The following is a 13,746-nucleotide window of genomic DNA, read 5'->3' as shown; positions in this document are numbered from 1 at the left end:
AGAGACAATTTTCATCTCCTATAACAAAAATGTTATATGAAGACCGTTTTATAGAAATATTTAAATTAAAAATAATTTTGAAAGAAAAAATTTAATCAGTGTTTAAATCAATCATTGATTTATCTATCGCTGCCTACTATTTATAAAAAATATAACAGTATAATAATATATATATAAGTATAAGAGTATAAGAAGAAATAAATTATAAACAAGACATTAGAGCCAGTGCTAAGTTAAAACTAAAATGACTGCCATAGTTCATTCTATGCTACTTCTTGATCGCTTCTAAGTGGCAACATTGAAAAATAATGTGGAATCTGCTGAAGTTTATCGAATACTGGTTGTAATCATCTACAATTAGGCACGACCTAATTCTAATAGTTCATATTTTCCTTTTTATCATCTTCAATTGTAAGAGCAACGGTTTGACGTAATTTACATATTTTTTCAACTGTTTTTGTTTTAGATGGATAAATTAGATAACATAAAGGCTCAAATAAATGACTATCACAATCTGGCCAAGGAAATTGTCTCTAGAGCCTGCCACGGAGCGCTTTTAGCAAAGGGTTTCGTAGTAGATGAACGTTTGATAGACGAGGGCAAAGGTAATATGTCAAGCAAAGCCAGATGATATTCTGTGGGGGGTCCAATAACCGTAAATCTTGTTTACTTTTAGATCAGAAGCGGCGAAGGCAACACAAAGCTTCCTATATCGAACAAGCGAGCAAAAAGAAGTTTTGTGAACGTTTGGCAAGGTATAAAAATGAAATTTCAACCAATAATTACAAAAAAATATTTCAAATATCCGTAGTTACATCATGTTGGTCGATTATATGACTTTGAACATGCTGCATCGCCTTATCATCAACTCGGTCAACGAACTGAATAAGTTGTTTGAGAACCATTCTAAATACCTCCCCAGTCAGGAACAACTGGATGGTAGTGAATTAGATATCACTTTAGAGGAAGAAAGGTCAGAAGATGATCCAAAGGTAGTACTAGTTCGTTTGTTCATAGTTTGTAGTATATGTCTTCCTTTTTTACTGTTTTCTTTATAACATTTAAAATTAACCAAAGGTTTTAGTAATTGTAATTTTTAAACCTGTCATTTCTGACAGACGTCAAATACTTATAAATCGAAAGAAGAGTATTAAATGTTTTGTTTAGTTAAACTTCACTTCACTTAACAACCCGAATGTTTAGAGTTAAACTTCTCCTTGTCAATGAGTGAAACAGAAGCAGCTGTACTATATATATAGAATATGTTATTATAGTCTATTCAAAGTTGTTTTGTACATACGTCATCAAGATGTTTAATGTATTGCCTGCCTCAATTTTTAAATTCGTTTCAGAATCAAACAATATTTCCCTTCTCATTTTATTCTAGTTAAAAACAGGCACAATTCTGTCTGATTAGTTCGAACACGTAAACGAATGAGCCTGTCAAAGTCGTCCAGCTGTCAGACGTATGCAAAATTCCTGAATGCAATAGTGATAAGAAGTTATAACTCTAACCCATAAACCATTGCGGCTGTATCATTAACTTTAGTTATTAGATGTACTATAATGTTAAAATAAATTGTATTTGACATTTTTGTTTAATTATGTTATTTAGATTAGAATTTTGTTGCATATCAAAGCCCAACTGAATTAAAATTCACAGTTGATGCGGCAACATTGCGACGTTTTGACGTCACGAATTTAAATGATGTATGTACAAAATAACTTTAAATAGACTATATATACACTGCTATACTTGCTCTATAGGCATGGAGAATAAAAGTTAACGATAGTAAATCACTGCATATTGAATTCGCCTACAACCAAGCAGTTCATTAAATAAATATAAATAATCCTATATCCTATACAATAACAATTCTATGTACCTTGATATGAATCTTAACACAATACTTCGTTGTTGGAAGTAGCATATCAAAAAGAAAAGAGAACTAGAATTAAAAAACAAAAAGCGTATTGGTTATTTGGAAAAAAATCTCAATTATCCGTACATATTAAGTTTCTGCTGTACAAGCAGATGCTAAAGCCTATATGGCTTTAGCATCTGCTTTTACTAAATATAGTTAATTTGTTGTTCTGAGAGAAGTCACACAAACAAAATACAAGTATTTCAGGATAATGTCTTTAGAAGTATTGTAGATGTACCCAGTTATTATAGAAACCTTTATTTACATCGAGACCTTCGGATTTTAGCAGTCATAGAGCAAATTAAGAATACTCTACTAAGGAAATACTTAACTTTTATGTTAACACTTTAATTCTTAAACAACACTGAACTAGGACGCAGACTCAAGAGAGACAACCCATGTGCTCTTGTGTGCCATATACCCATGTGCTATATACCGAAGTGCATTAAATAGTAAACACTGAAAAGAGCCACTAAATTATTTTAATTCATTAGAGATCAAGTAAGGACCGATGCAATTCTAAATTGGTCTTCCTAAATAAACCGAATTTTAAGTCACTGCAAAGACAAATTGTAAGTTAATCGGTACTAATAACTAGTAATAATATATCCATAAGTTTTAAAAAATATTGCAATTTCTTAGGATGGGTTTATTTGACAGATGTCAAAGTAATTTATCGAAAGTCATGATCGAATTCGGGAGCAAGTGGTTTGGGTTTTTTTTTGCATTTACCTAATTGCCCCATACGCACTTTCAACTGTTGAAATCATACCTCACAGACAGACATTTTATTGGGTTATATCGTTTATTGGTTATATTAAACAGGGTGACCAATATACCGACCTACACATAATATATTTGGATGTTCCACAGGGCGGTGTTCTTGACCCATTGTTATATCTATTGTATACAACTGACCTACCGACCTCAAGAAACACTACTGTTGCAACATATGCTGACGATACAGCGGTTTTATCATCACACGAAGGTCCAATATCAGCCACAAGAAATCTCCAACTTCATCTTAACAAAGTCGAATTGTGGTTGAAAACGTGGCGTATCAAAGCAAATGAGACAAAATCTAGCCATGTGACATTCACTCTTTATAGAAGTACATGTCCCTCATTAAAATTGAATAATTATGAACTACAAGCAGACAATGTTAAATATTTGGGAATGCATTTCGATCATTTGACATGGAAAACATATAGTGACGAAACGCAAATAGCTTGGGGTTAAACTAAACCAAATGTACTGGCTGATAGGGCATAAATCTAAATTTTATCATTAGATATGAAGATTTTGCTGTATAAGTCAATACTTAGGCCGATTTGGACCTATGGTATTGAACTGTGGCATACAACTAGCAAATCTAACATAGATATCCTCCAGAGGTTTCAGAATAAAGTGTTGCGAGTCATCGTCGATGTACCCCATATTACGTGTCCAACAAACGTGATTCAGCGCGATATCCCCTTAAAACCCAGAACGAGTGTGATTCGAAGTGTTAGTGCGAAGTCCTCTAAAAGACTATTAGTGATTATTGGATTATTGGCAGATTGGAAAATAGGCTGTACAAAATTATTATACCACAAATCAATATAAAGTTCTTTATAATCCCAGCATGTGTCATTAACTTAACTACAGCGCCGTCTGGATTTTGCAGTCACAATTATTTTTAAAAACAAACAATTCAAAAATAAATCGACCTGTTTTGTCCGCAGCTGCCTCTTTTTGTTGCCAACGTCGTTCTGGAACTGGACAAGATCGAAATAGATCCCACCGTCGAGGTAGCGGAGAAGATCTTCAAACAGATATTCGATCTGTGGGAGCAGAACTGCAGCGACGTCAAGTCCCTGGTCGGCGACCCGTTCTACGCCCCGTTCACCACGTAACAATCACCAACAATTACCCAAAACAACGCCAATGACACGTATCTTGTTTCAAGGCCGGTGATCAACGAGAAAGTCGAAGACCGGATATGCGGATGGGGCCCCAGTTTCGATTTCTACCTGATGAAGGACCAGAAACTGATCAGGGACAAGCAAGAGATATTCAACTATTTCCGGAAGAACTATCGAGCAGCCCGCGACTACGTGAAGAGGTTCGAGAGCGTTCGACTGTTTTTTGCTGAGGATTCTGACGTGTCTGAGAACGACATTGAAAAAGAAACTGGTGAGAAATTGTGCCGGCCGATCTGTTTCGTCGTATTGAGGAGGAAATGAATTTTGACATTTTTTTTGTTTTCAGTTGTGGAACATTTTAGAAATATGTGCATCAGATACAACACGGAAATTGATATCGTGAACAGTATCGTTAAGACACAGCCCATGGGGCTTTTGTATTTGATGTTGGATGAATTTAAGGACGCTGCCATTCCGGAACCCACTAGATTATTGGAGATTGTTAAGAACGTAATACCATGGTAAGTAAATTAAACTTATAAGTATACCAATAAGTATACCAATAATCCAATAATCAGCTGGTGTTCCAATTTTCTGAAAACTACAAAGCTCTTAAAAAATTATATTTAATCCTTTGAAAATTCGCTTCAGTAAGTGATCTGCTGTAGAGCTAATCTAAATCTTATTCTAGATACTATTCTAACTTATTTTAAAGTATATCTTAATTTATTCTGAAGATTATTCTAACTTATCCCAGATAGTATTAAATCTCACTCTACTCTCTATTAATCAGTTCGTATGGTAGTTTATCTCGCATATTTAACTGTTGGACGAGTGCATTGGGGTGCACTAATAGTCTTTTAGAGTACTTCGCACTAACACTTCGAATCACGCTCGTTCTAGGTTTTAAGGGGTATCGCGCTGAATACGTTTCTTGGACACGTAATATGGGGCATCGACGATGACTCGCAACACTTTTTTCTGAAACCTCTGGAGGATATCTCAAGTTTAAAATTTGTTTTTATAATTTTTTTTTCATTTATTACATAACTAGAGTTGCTTCGAAAAATATGTAGGCAAATTAAGCTCGGAGGCAGACAAAAATTACTCGTTATGGAAAGAAACTCGGAGATTTAAAAGAGCAATTATTAATGACTGAAACAGTAGCTAGTAAAAAGTAGTCAATTACTGAACAGTCGATAGTCGTTTTCAGTCGATAGTTCCCAACGCTAGTTAATACCCTACACACATACCTCACATTTCAAAATGGAACCTTATTAAAAAATACTGTCATAGTTCTGTCACTCTATATTTCCCCCCGACATCATAGTTTCCTCCGCTTTATCTCGATGAAATAATTGAGTGATTATTAAGATTATTTTGTTGGAAGGATTGGCAAGGAAAAAGTCAACAGTCTGATCCAGAACGCTACCGAAACCGAGACCTACCTCCTCCAGGAACCCATAACCACCGTCGACTACGTGAAGTACCTCGAATATATCGAGGCATGCACCACGCGCGTCGACAAGATGGAGGAGGAACTCGACTATTGCAAGGAATTGTACGACATAACGGAAGAGTTTAGCATTTCGGTCGCTAAAGAGGAAGTGACCAACTACCTCGGTCTCAGCGTCTCCTTGGGGAATCTTCGAAATTTGGTGGACAAGAAGATTGAGGAAACTGGTCGAATAGTGAAGAGCTTCAACGACCAAATGAACAAAGACATCAGTGCTCTCATCTCTGAAGTTGGTGTGATAAAAGACGAGTGTATGGTAATTATAGTCAGTACAGTTCTCTGGGAGATATCTGACGAGTTCCTATTTCCTCTCAGCAACCATGGCTTTACGATATCGACTCCAACATCGGGGAGGTTACAGAGTTTTTGGTAGACTTGCATGATAGACTGATAGGTTGCCAGAAGCGCGCAGCTGAGTTCAAGAATTATCAAAAACAATTCCGGGTATGTATCGTTGTTTTTGTTCAATCTACTGATTGAAGATGCTTTACCGTATTACGTTTACTGACTTCCGTATTTTAGTTGGAAGTTTCCCGTTTCGATATGCTGGATGAGGTCATGAACGACGTCAAGCTCCGTATGCTCCTGTGGGAGAGCGTTGACTCTTGGGCCAAGACGGTCGACGAATGGTACCACTGTGACTTCAACACTCTGAACACCGAGGACATGAACGTCTTCACCGCCAAGAATATCAAGAACATCACTCAACTGGAAAAGGGACTCCCAACTAATTTGATCGTCCCTAAATTGAAGGATGAAGTCGAGCTAATGAAGGACAAGGTTTATATTTTACCCATAAATAAAAAATATGATTATCGTAATTCGATCTCCTTCAGTTACCAGTAATAACCTACCTGAGGAATCCATCGATGAAGACACGTCATTGGGTCAAAGTCGAGAACGTCTTGAATCACAAGTTCAGGCCTGACGAGCCTTTCACTCTCGAGCTACTGGAGAACCTGAACGTCTTCAGTTATCCCCAGGAATTGATGGAGATATCAGGCCAGGCTAGTAGCGAGGCCGGTCTGGAAGCTTTGCTCAAAAAAGTGATGCGCATTTATCAGAAATAGTTCCGTAAATAACTATTGAGATTCTAGGTGGAAGAATCGTGGAAAGCATTGGAGTTCATGGTTATCCCTCACAAGGATTCCAAGGATGTTTACATCTTGGGGTCGCTGGAGGAGGTCCAGACCGTTTTGGACGAGAGCAACATCAATATCACCACCATTGCGAGCTCCAGGCACGTTGGACCGATCAAATCCAGAGTGGAGGAGTGGCAGAAGAACTTGGACTTGTTTTCGAGAACTTTGGTGAGTATTATAAGGATGCAGGGGGTCATCTGACAGTGATTTTTCGGCGCAGGATGAATGGATGATGTGCCAGCAGAGTTGGGTATATCTGGAAGTGATATTTTCAGCTCCGGACATCCAGAGGCAATTACCAAACGAAGCAAAATTGTTCATCATCGTCGACAAGTCTTGGAAGGATATAATGAGAAGAGCTGCGAAGGTAAACCATGAGCTGTTATGGTAGATACTGATTGAATCTTTTTCTATGTGTCTCAGACCCCTTTGGCACTGGAAGTTGCTCTGCACCCTGGATTATTGGAGATGCTTCAAAGAAACAACGCCCTTCTCGAACAAATTATGAAGTGTCTGGAGTCCTACCTGGAGACCAAACGCGTGGCTTTCCCACGTTTTTATTTCTTGTCCAACGACGAACTTTTGGATATATTAGCTCAAACGAGGTACCATATGATTCATATGAATGTTTGTTTTTCATCAAGCTTTTTTCAGGAATCCTCACGCTGTTCAACCTCATTTGAGAAAGTGTTTCGATGCAATAGCAAAGCTGGAATTCGGAATGAAACCTGTTGATGAAAGTATAGTTAGTGAAATTTAACTCCAATATTCGTCCTTACATCTCCTCCTGGATTTAGGTGACGAACAAAAAGAAGGTGGCAAAAAAGAGAAAACACCAGCCATGGTATTGACCACGGACATCATGGCCATGATCAGCCCGGAAGGCGAAAGGGTACAGCTCACCAAGGGCCTGAAGGCCAGAGGAAACGTTGAGGACTGGCTAGGAAAGGTCGAGGAGTCGATGTTCTTGAGTCTGAGACGTTGCATGAAGGTAATACAGAACATGACGTTATTCTGCCCTAGATTACCTTCTTTATACTAACAGGTGGCACTAAATCACTACGTACAGAAACCAAGGACGGAGTGGGTGGTATGTCATGCCAATCAGATCATACTTATTGTGTCGCAGATCATGTGGGCGAAGGGGGTGCACGAGATCTTCGAAAGCGAAGGAAACACCTTGAAAAAGATGGAACATTACGAGCAAAAATGCATAAGGGTGAATATCAGTTTCACGAACGACCTGATGATAAATATAAGAATTTTTCCAGGACTTAAACGATCTTGCTGGTTTAATCAGAACCGATCTACCTCCAGTGACGAGGAAAATTTTAATAGCCTTGATTACCATAGACGTTCATGCCAGGGACACCATCCATAACCTAGTGACTAGTAAGGTGACCAGTAGGTTAGTAGTCTATTAAAATAAACTGGATTATCTGTTGTTTTTTTTTGTTTATGTTACTAAAATTAGACCTAAATATTCATATTATAATTGCTTTATTCAAGGGACTGTAAATTTTAATTATTTATAACTGATTGGCAGTTTATGACAGATGACTTAATCTTTCTCATGGCTTAATTCCTTGTTATATTTCTTCCTTTTTATATTAATAAGTTAGTCATATTTCTAAATGATTTGAGCATCACTGTAATGTTGTATGTCCTTAACGGACATACAAGTACGATAGGATAACGGACTTAAGAAATGGCAAACTGCCTTAAGATGTAGTGAACACCCAAAAAGCACTCGCCTTAAAAATAATTTTCTGTTTTTTTTAAAGTTTTTGTCAAGCGTATTAATCTTGCTAAATCGATATCACTAACTTAAATAAAAGTAGCCAACGGCTTTATATCTCAGAGAGCATTAAAGACTGTTGATTTTTAGCAACAATTTCGATTGGCTGAAAACACTGCGCTATTATTGGTTCGAGAACATAGACGATTGCATGGCTAAGATGTCGAGCGCTTCATACCTCTACGGGTACGAATACCTGGGTGCCGGAGGCGTCCTGGTCATTACTCCTTTGACCGACAAGTGCTACTTGTGTCTCATGGGAGCTCTGCAGTTGGATTTGGGTGAGTAGTCCCTGATAAGTTGATGAAATCTGTTGACTATTCCTGACTTAGGTGGAGCTCCAGCTGGACCTGCCGGCACCGGCAAAACGGAAACCACTAAGGACCTGGCCAAGGCACTGGCGATACAGTGCGTGGTCTTCAACTGCTCCGAGGGCTTGGACTATAAAATGATGGGGAGGTTCTTCTCCGGCCTGGCGCAGTCTGGAGCCTGGTGCTGTTTCGACGAGTTTAACAGGATCGACATCGAGGTCCTTTCGGTCATCGCTCAACAACTGATCACCATCAGGAATGCGAAAGCAGCGAAATTAGCGAGGTTGGTTTCTACTCCAGTCAAACTAGTCAGTTTTCCATCGTGGTTCTTCCACCAGGTTCATGTTTGAGGGTCGAGAAATCAAGTTGGTTCAAAAATGCGCGGCATTTATAACGATGAATCCGGGTTATGCCGGCAGAACAGAGCTTCCCGATAACCTGAAGGCTTTATTCAGACCTATCTCCATGATGGTGCCTGATTATGGTAATAATATTTTAAGAACATCGAAAGGAAGTTGATAAGGTTCGAATCTTTTCAGCCTTAATAGCGGAGGTGATTCTATACTCGGAAGGGTTCGAATCGTCCAAGAACCTGGCGCAGAAGATGGTGCAGATGTACAAATTATGCAGCGAGCAGCTATCGCAGCAGGATCACTATGATTTTGGGATGAGGGCGGTGAAAAGTGTTTTGGTGATGGCGGGATCGTTGAAACGAGCCACTCCCGAGCGCAACGAAGATGTGGTGCTGATTTGTGCCCTACGTGACAGCAACTTACCGAAGTTCTTATCTGATGATGCCATATTGTTTCAGGTAAATATATAACTAACCTTATAAGAACTAGATAATGTTTTGCAATAAATTATGATCATGAGAGAAAAGTAACGATAGATATTTTGATAGAAATTTTAATTTGATAGAAAAGTAATCGAATGAACAAAGTAATTACTTATATTACTAGCTATTATCTATCTATTAATTCTTCAATTACCATTCATTCGTATGCTAGTTTACGAATGTTTTGTTCAAACTGTGGGATAAGTTAATATGGAGATACGAATTCCTTCTCCTACTAATTTTAAGAAAGAAGACGAAATAATTGTTTAAGTTTTTGTGTTGTAGATAACAGTTAATTTAAATGATTAAAATATTTAAATTAATTTAAAATAATAATAAATAACTTAAAATATTTAATTTAATGTATTTTAAATGATTTTACGTTGGTTATGTTAAGCGGCGGCTAAAATTAACTTTCAGATAACATAGCGATATGGTGTCAAAAGAATATTTCAAGGCTTGCTATGCTGCACTGATCTGAGCAAGTGGTAATCCGAAAGTATTACGACTGGTTATTATATCCTTCACAAATCTTACAACGTGTAACCAAGCTTTGTAAGAAGGTGACTTTGCAGTAGTTATTTGTTATTGCAAGCCTATTTTACAACAATAGGTTGCTCAATTGAGGCGAGTAGACATTGGCGGTAACAGTTCAATTCGGTTTTAGCAGTTCTCACTTTGCTGATCGGAACATATGCGCACTAAGACAAATCTGTTTTCCATTTTGCAGCTCCATAAGTTTTAAAAATTATTTAATGAACTTTAAACAGCAACAAATAATATTAAATAAAAAATTTATTTCTTTTACATTTTTTTTAGATTTAATTTAACAGCTATATTAGTTTATTTAACACTTATTAAGTACTTTAATACTTCGCATTTTCGCTAATAGATATCTCTGAATATGGAATAATTTAATTACTTAATCTTACCATTATTTGCCAGTGAAAATGTGTTGCTTTTTCTTATACTCCATTAATAGATAATCTTCGAAAATAGGATATGTAAAGGCCTCTATATTAAGATGTATTATTATTTATAATATTGAGTGCTTGAATGTATTTTGATTATTGATATTTATTGGTAAAATGCAAAGTATTGATATAAATAACTTAAACAACTTATGTATGCAAACTCTAACAATGGAACGTTCAAAATTGAGCGGAATGTTATGAGTTAGCCCAAGAAAGTTATACAGATAGGCACGGTAGAGTAATTCAGCATTCGATATCAGCAAAACGCAGTGTATTTTGAGCTGCTAAATCTGAATGAAACTACCCTGTTATCGCAAGTGTCTACCAACATTGATTAAACAAATTGAACGATACATTGTTGCAAATACAGTCATTCTCTTGCATGACAACGATGGACCACACGTTCCAAACGTTGTGAGTGAATGATTGTTGCAGTTTGAATAGATAGTTTTACCGCGCCCAGAGTACTTATCAGACATAGCTGGCATACAGTTTGGAAAGAGGTATAAAAATGGTTAGTTCCTTGGACACAGTGTTGCCATATTGCCAGATATCAAATGTAATATAAACCGTAACATTTTTTTCTCAATAAATGTATATTTAAAGCGAGAAAATGATAAGCATACAATAAAACAAATGTTGTGACGGTAGATAAAGATATGACCCTAAAACTAACAACTACACACCTAGTAACGAACGATTGGTTAAAATACATATTTCAAATTTCCTAACGCTGTTTTTAACCGAAGATTCACTTTAAATTTCTTGAGTAGGGTATATTGGGAGATTTGTTCCCTGGCGTGGAACTACCTGTCAGCGATTACGGTATATTTCAAGACACGATGGTGCAAATGATGGAGGAGAACAATCTACAACCCGAGTCCTGTATGATACTGAAGGTCATACAGCTCTACGAAACCATGATCGTCCGCTGGGGCGTTATGCTTGTGGGACCAACCGGTGGGGGCAAGAGCACGATCCTGAAAACGCTGAATTGGTCCCTGACGAAGATGTACGAGGAGGGCCACGAGGGGCCTCACTACCATCCAGTCCGTACGTACGCCATGAATCCCAAGGCCGTCACCGCCGGAGAACTTTATGGAGAAGTGAATCCCTTCACGTTGGAGTGGCGAGATGGTTTGATGGGAATCATGATGAGAACCGCGGTTCAGGTAAAGCTCAAAATTAACTTACTATACTTGGTAGTGATGTTCTTCTATTAGTTTACCAACGAGGATCATCAATGGATCCTGTGTGATGGACCTGTGGATGCTGTTTGGATCGAAAACCTAAACACAGTGCTGGACGATAACAAAATGCTCTGCCTCGCGAATTCCGAGAGGATTAAACTAACTCCATACGTCCACATGCTCTTTGAAGTCCAGGACCTCGCTCAAGCATCGCCAGCGACAGTGAGCCGGTGTGGAATGGTGTACGTGGACTCTGAAGACATTAAATGGCTGCCATACGTGAAGTCCTGGATCAAAACCATCAGCGACACCATCCTGAACGACGAGTACAAAGAGTTCTTGTTGAGTTTGTTCTCCACCTATGTCCAAGACGGCTTCGACTTCATCAAGAAAAATTGCACCTACGCTATACATCAGGTTAAAAATCAATTAACTAATTGCATATAGAAAATTAACATGTCGCAATGTTTTTGAACAGGTGGACATAGCAAAAGCGAAAATGATTTGTTACCTATTACAAAGCCAACTTTTGATGCCGGGAGCCATGGAGAAGATCGGCGAGAAGAGCAAAGTCAGGAATTTCATTTGCCAGACGTTCATATTCTCGTACATGTGGGGCTTGGGTGGGAACATCAACGAGGACAGCAGGGAGAAATTTGAGGTATTCCTCCAGAGCCAGTTCGAGGAGTGCAATGATGCTCGGTGAGTAATTAAAAATTTATAAAATACAGTAGCTGAAACCTAAAGAAATGTGAGCAATTTTATACAAAAAAGTAGATATTATATAAGTGACAAATAGATAGAAGTAGCGACTTTTAAATCGGTGGCCCAAACAGTACTGCCTGTTCAGTGTTGTTAGTTATCTGGTTAAATAGACGAGACCTTTATGATGTAAACATATAACTCGTCAATAGTGACAGATTAAGTAGCAGTCAATATCCTGTCAATATTGGAGAACTTCATCGTTGCCTCCATAGTGCCTTTGGAGCCGAGCCCTTTTATTGGCTTATTAATCAAATGATTCACTTTGAGCCTTGGTTACACACAGCCGACGATTTCAGCTAGACTTTCTTGTCAATTAATGAAACACTTTATCTTACTAAAGGTATTTATATTAATTGCAATAAAGTGAATTAAGTGAAGGCGAGCTTTAATTTGGGTTTTTCTATCTAGACTTTTCGAACGTGAATGTTTTACACTAATATTTTCACTCGGTGCGTCCACAATCATATTACATGGGTATATTGGCTCATTAATAGATTTTCTTAGGTCTTTAGGTAGAAAAATAAGGGTCACAAGACTTGTTAAAAAAAAACGAACAAGCGCCATATTTCAGGGGTCGACAAATTTCGCCCAAAAATATGTTTATCTTAAAGAAATAAAAAATTCGTAAAACTAACAAGCATCGAAAGTTTAATAAAAAAAGAATTAATATGTTTGTGAACTAGGGTACTGAATTGCAGGGGCCAGTAGAGGCGACATAATTTGAATATTTTACTGGAAGGAAATGTATAAAATAATAATATATAAAAAAATATATAAAACAATATCCAACTGAGGATAGTTATAGATTTAGTTTTAAAAATGAGTCAATTAAAAATGTTTTAAAAAATTATAAAAATAAAAATAAGAACTAACACAAACAAATATGTCTCGACTAAACAGCATTAAGTAGTCTGGATCCCTAGCCACAAGAGCATATCTGGGAACGAAGTGGCTGATGACCTGGCCAAAGAAGCTATTACAAATGGTTAATAAATTATAAATAAATTACATTGTAAAGACCTTTCCCTTTTTATAGATCCTAATATAGATAGCCTGTTCAGCTTAAGTGGGATCTGCTGGAGGAGGAATACATGTTTTGGCCCGTTAAAAAAGATTTCTTTTCCAATGCTATTTCTTTAGACAAGAGAGATTTAGAAATACAATTAAAAATATAAAAATAAAAGCAAGGGCTAAGACAAACAAATAAAACAAAACTAATTCATCAAAATCCCTCAACATTGATTCACAGTCTTAGTATTACCATAACCATAATAATACATTGTTAAATTTAAGTTAGGATAGGACCGGAGGGTCATTAAAACTGTATGATTGTACCAGGGCAACTGTCTTGACTAGCCAGCCCTTGATCTTTTCAGAGGAATGGGA

At 37.3% G+C, this 13,746-nt stretch overlaps 1 protein-coding gene across 1 annotated transcript in view; it reads left to right on the top strand.

The window, feature by feature from the left end:
• Positions 1-579: 579 nt before the first annotated feature.
• Positions 580-13,746, top strand: part of Dhc16F (Dynein heavy chain at 16F) — a 35,886-nt gene continuing 22,719 nt past the window's right edge. Inside the window, exons 1-24 of the mRNA XM_076407599.1 lie at positions 580-605; positions 677-755; positions 812-992; positions 3,650-3,816; positions 3,874-4,100; positions 4,176-4,350; positions 5,220-5,601; positions 5,661-5,789; positions 5,868-6,125; positions 6,182-6,391; positions 6,443-6,655; positions 6,708-6,854; positions 6,911-7,092; positions 7,142-7,227; positions 7,285-7,478; positions 7,533-7,706; positions 7,759-7,895; positions 8,376-8,566; positions 8,618-8,879; positions 8,935-9,080; positions 9,136-9,407; positions 11,179-11,577; positions 11,629-12,012; positions 12,074-12,297. Coding sequence (XP_076263714.1) covers positions 819-992; positions 3,650-3,816; positions 3,874-4,100; positions 4,176-4,350; positions 5,220-5,601; positions 5,661-5,789; positions 5,868-6,125; positions 6,182-6,391; positions 6,443-6,655; positions 6,708-6,854; positions 6,911-7,092; positions 7,142-7,227; positions 7,285-7,478; positions 7,533-7,706; positions 7,759-7,895; positions 8,376-8,566; positions 8,618-8,879; positions 8,935-9,080; positions 9,136-9,407; positions 11,179-11,577; positions 11,629-12,012; positions 12,074-12,297 — 4,733 coding nt within the window. The 5' untranslated portion in view covers positions 580-605; positions 677-755; positions 812-818. The remainder of the gene's footprint in view (positions 606-676; positions 756-811; positions 993-3,649; positions 3,817-3,873; positions 4,101-4,175; positions 4,351-5,219; positions 5,602-5,660; positions 5,790-5,867; positions 6,126-6,181; positions 6,392-6,442; positions 6,656-6,707; positions 6,855-6,910; positions 7,093-7,141; positions 7,228-7,284; positions 7,479-7,532; positions 7,707-7,758; positions 7,896-8,375; positions 8,567-8,617; positions 8,880-8,934; positions 9,081-9,135; positions 9,408-11,178; positions 11,578-11,628; positions 12,013-12,073; positions 12,298-13,746) is intronic.

The sequence above is a fragment of the Rhynchophorus ferrugineus genome, unplaced genomic scaffold (genome assembly GCF_030347505.1).
Source record: "Rhynchophorus ferrugineus isolate W39M unplaced genomic scaffold, kcgeb_rfMv2 rfM6, whole genome shotgun sequence".
Classification (NCBI taxonomy): Eukaryota; Metazoa; Arthropoda; class Insecta; order Coleoptera; family Curculionidae; genus Rhynchophorus; species Rhynchophorus ferrugineus.
The sequence above is the reverse complement of the archived record's forward strand: the minus strand, read 5'-3'. Positions and strand labels throughout refer to the sequence as shown.